This window comes from Penaeus vannamei, chromosome 20 (genome assembly GCF_042767895.1).
Source record: "Penaeus vannamei isolate JL-2024 chromosome 20, ASM4276789v1, whole genome shotgun sequence".
Classification (NCBI taxonomy): domain Eukaryota; kingdom Metazoa; phylum Arthropoda; class Malacostraca; order Decapoda; family Penaeidae; genus Penaeus; species Penaeus vannamei.
Genome location: NC_091568.1, coordinates 1,608,420 through 1,610,919, shown reverse-complemented (window position 1 = coordinate 1,610,919; position 2,500 = coordinate 1,608,420). Strand labels below are relative to the sequence as shown.

The following is a 2,500-nucleotide window of genomic DNA, read 5'->3' as shown; positions in this document are numbered from 1 at the left end:
GAACTGCCTCTGCAATCTTAATCCACATCCATTCCGAAATTAAAATAATCAAACCAAAAGGAGCTAAAAAAAAAACAAAAACAAACAAACAAACCAAAAAAAAACGCCTAAATATGAAACCTTCACATAACAACAAAAAATCTCACATAGCAACTCTAAAATTATCGATTCGTTACAGGGAACTTAACGGACAGGGGCGTGGTCGGTCGTTTCTGGCGCTTCTCCGTAATGGGTGACCCGACTGTTGACGTCTTCCTGTCGCGAGATACGGATAGGTGAGTTGATGACTAATGGATTTCAGAGGATAGGTCAGATAGGTCAGGGATAGTTCTCAGAGGGGGCGAGGGAGGGAGGGCACCATCTAGACCAGTCATTGGGAGAGATGAAAACTGAAATTATGATAAAATAAATGATGGAATAAGTATTAAAAATCCGATGGATAAGTTAGATAGATAGATAGATAAGTAGATAGATAGATAGATAGATAGATAGACAGATAGATAGGTAGGTAGGTAGATAGATAGGTAGGTAGGTAGATAGATACAGAGAGAGAGAGAGAGAGAGAGAGGAATAGGGTGAGAGAGAGAGAGAGAGAGAGAGAGAGAACGAGAGAAAGAGAGAAAGAGACCGCAAATTTTCTTGACTAAAACACGTGATGTAATACTGACTCAAACATTAGTTCCCTTTTTAATTACATTTGTTAGAGGAACGTTCGTACCAGAACAGATAAGACGCATTTATTTTCAAAAACGCAATTAAAAGTAACACCTAATTAAGTCTTAGACGTGCATAATAATCCTATAACCGCAGCCCATATTAGTCACCGGCGGAAACACGTTCTGCAAACACGTGACGTTATTTGGAAATCAATGTTCTGCATGCTTAGATAAGTACTTGAATTTAATTAGATAAACCTGCATTTTTTTCTGCAACATAACACGCAAACACACTCACACACACACATATATATGTGTGTGTATGTATATATATATATATATATATATATATATATATATATATATATATATATATATATATGTATATATATATATATATATATATATATATATATATATTATATATATATATATATATATATATATATATATATATATATATATATATATATATATATATATATATATAGAGAGAGAGAGAGAGAGAGAGAGAGAGAGAGAGAGAGAGAGAGAGAGAGATACAGATATAGATATATAGATATAGATACAAATAGATAAAGATATATAGATACAGATATGAATACACACACACACACACGCACACGTCTATCTATCTCTATATAATTGCGTATCCATCTATCTGTCTATCTATCAGTCTATCTATCTATTTATCATTCTATCAATCATTTCATCCATCTATCTACCTATCTATTTATCATTCTATCAATTATTTCATCCATCTATCTACCTATCTACTTATCATTCAATCAATCATTTTATCCATCTATCTACCTATCTATTTATCATTCTATCAATCATTTCATCCATCTATCTACCTATCTATTTATCATTCTATCAATCATTTCATCCATCTATCTACCTATCTATTTATCATTCTATCAATCATTTCATCCATCTATCTACCTATCTATTAATCATTCTATCAACCATTTTATCCATCTATCTACCTATCTATTTATCATTCTATCAACCATTTTATCCATCTATCTACCTATCTATCTATTAACCTACACAGTTTATAATCTCCACCACTCTCCCATGACTCCCATACTAACGACTACCCCTCTCCCTTCCACTCTCACACGACTGACGAAGCTGGGTGTTGGAGAGAGAGGCGAAGGCCGTGAAGGAGTGGTTACGGTCTGGTCTGACTTATCACGTCATGCACGATCACCCGAAACACAAGCCGATTATCATGTCTGGTGAGTTTCTGCATGACTGGTTGGAGGAGAGAAGAGATGTGGCTGGAGGAGAGAAGTCATGCGTGTGTGTATGTGTGGGGAGGGAGGAGTGGAGGAGTGGGTTTTTGGGGTGGTGGGGTGGGTAGGGTGGATTTGTGTGTGTGTGTGTGTGTGATTGTGTGTGTGTGTGTGTGTATGATTGTGTGTCTGTGATTATGTCTGTGTGTGTGAGAGATTATGTGTGTGTGTGATTGTGTGTGTGTGTGTGAGTTTACTTGTGTATTTGTTTAATTTTGTGAATGTGTGTGTTTGTCCCTGTGTAAATGTCTTTGCATCTTTTTGTTTCTTTCTTAATATTTCTCTCCCATTAACAACCCCCCCCTTCCCCAACCCACATCATAAAATCCCCTCAATCCCATCAACCCCATTCTGAACACACAAACCCCAAGCCAAACCATTTTATTCCCTTCATTTCAATGGCCATTCTTATCCCATTTTAAAGCGGTCCCGGCGCGTTAACCCACGTCCTCCCTCCCTCCCTTCTCCTGCAGGTCTTTGGGGAGCCTTCAACAAAGCACAGGAATATCTGCAACAGGTTCGGGAGTTCATGTTTGAGTGGCG

The 2,500-nt window shown here is 37.0% G+C and overlaps 1 protein-coding gene across 1 annotated transcript in view; it reads left to right on the top strand.

The window, feature by feature from the left end:
- The window catches only part of LOC113821864 (uncharacterized), an 8,577-nt gene that overhangs the window by 4,636 nt on the left and 1,441 nt on the right, over nt 1-2,500 (top strand). Inside the window, exons 6-8 of the mRNA XM_027374392.2 lie at nt 179-275; nt 1,794-1,900; nt 2,431-2,500. The exon at nt 2,431-2,500 is cut by the window's right edge and continues 64 nt beyond it. Of these exons, the coding sequence (XP_027230193.2) occupies nt 179-275; nt 1,794-1,900; nt 2,431-2,500 (274 nt within the window). The remainder of the gene's footprint in view (nt 1-178; nt 276-1,793; nt 1,901-2,430) is intronic.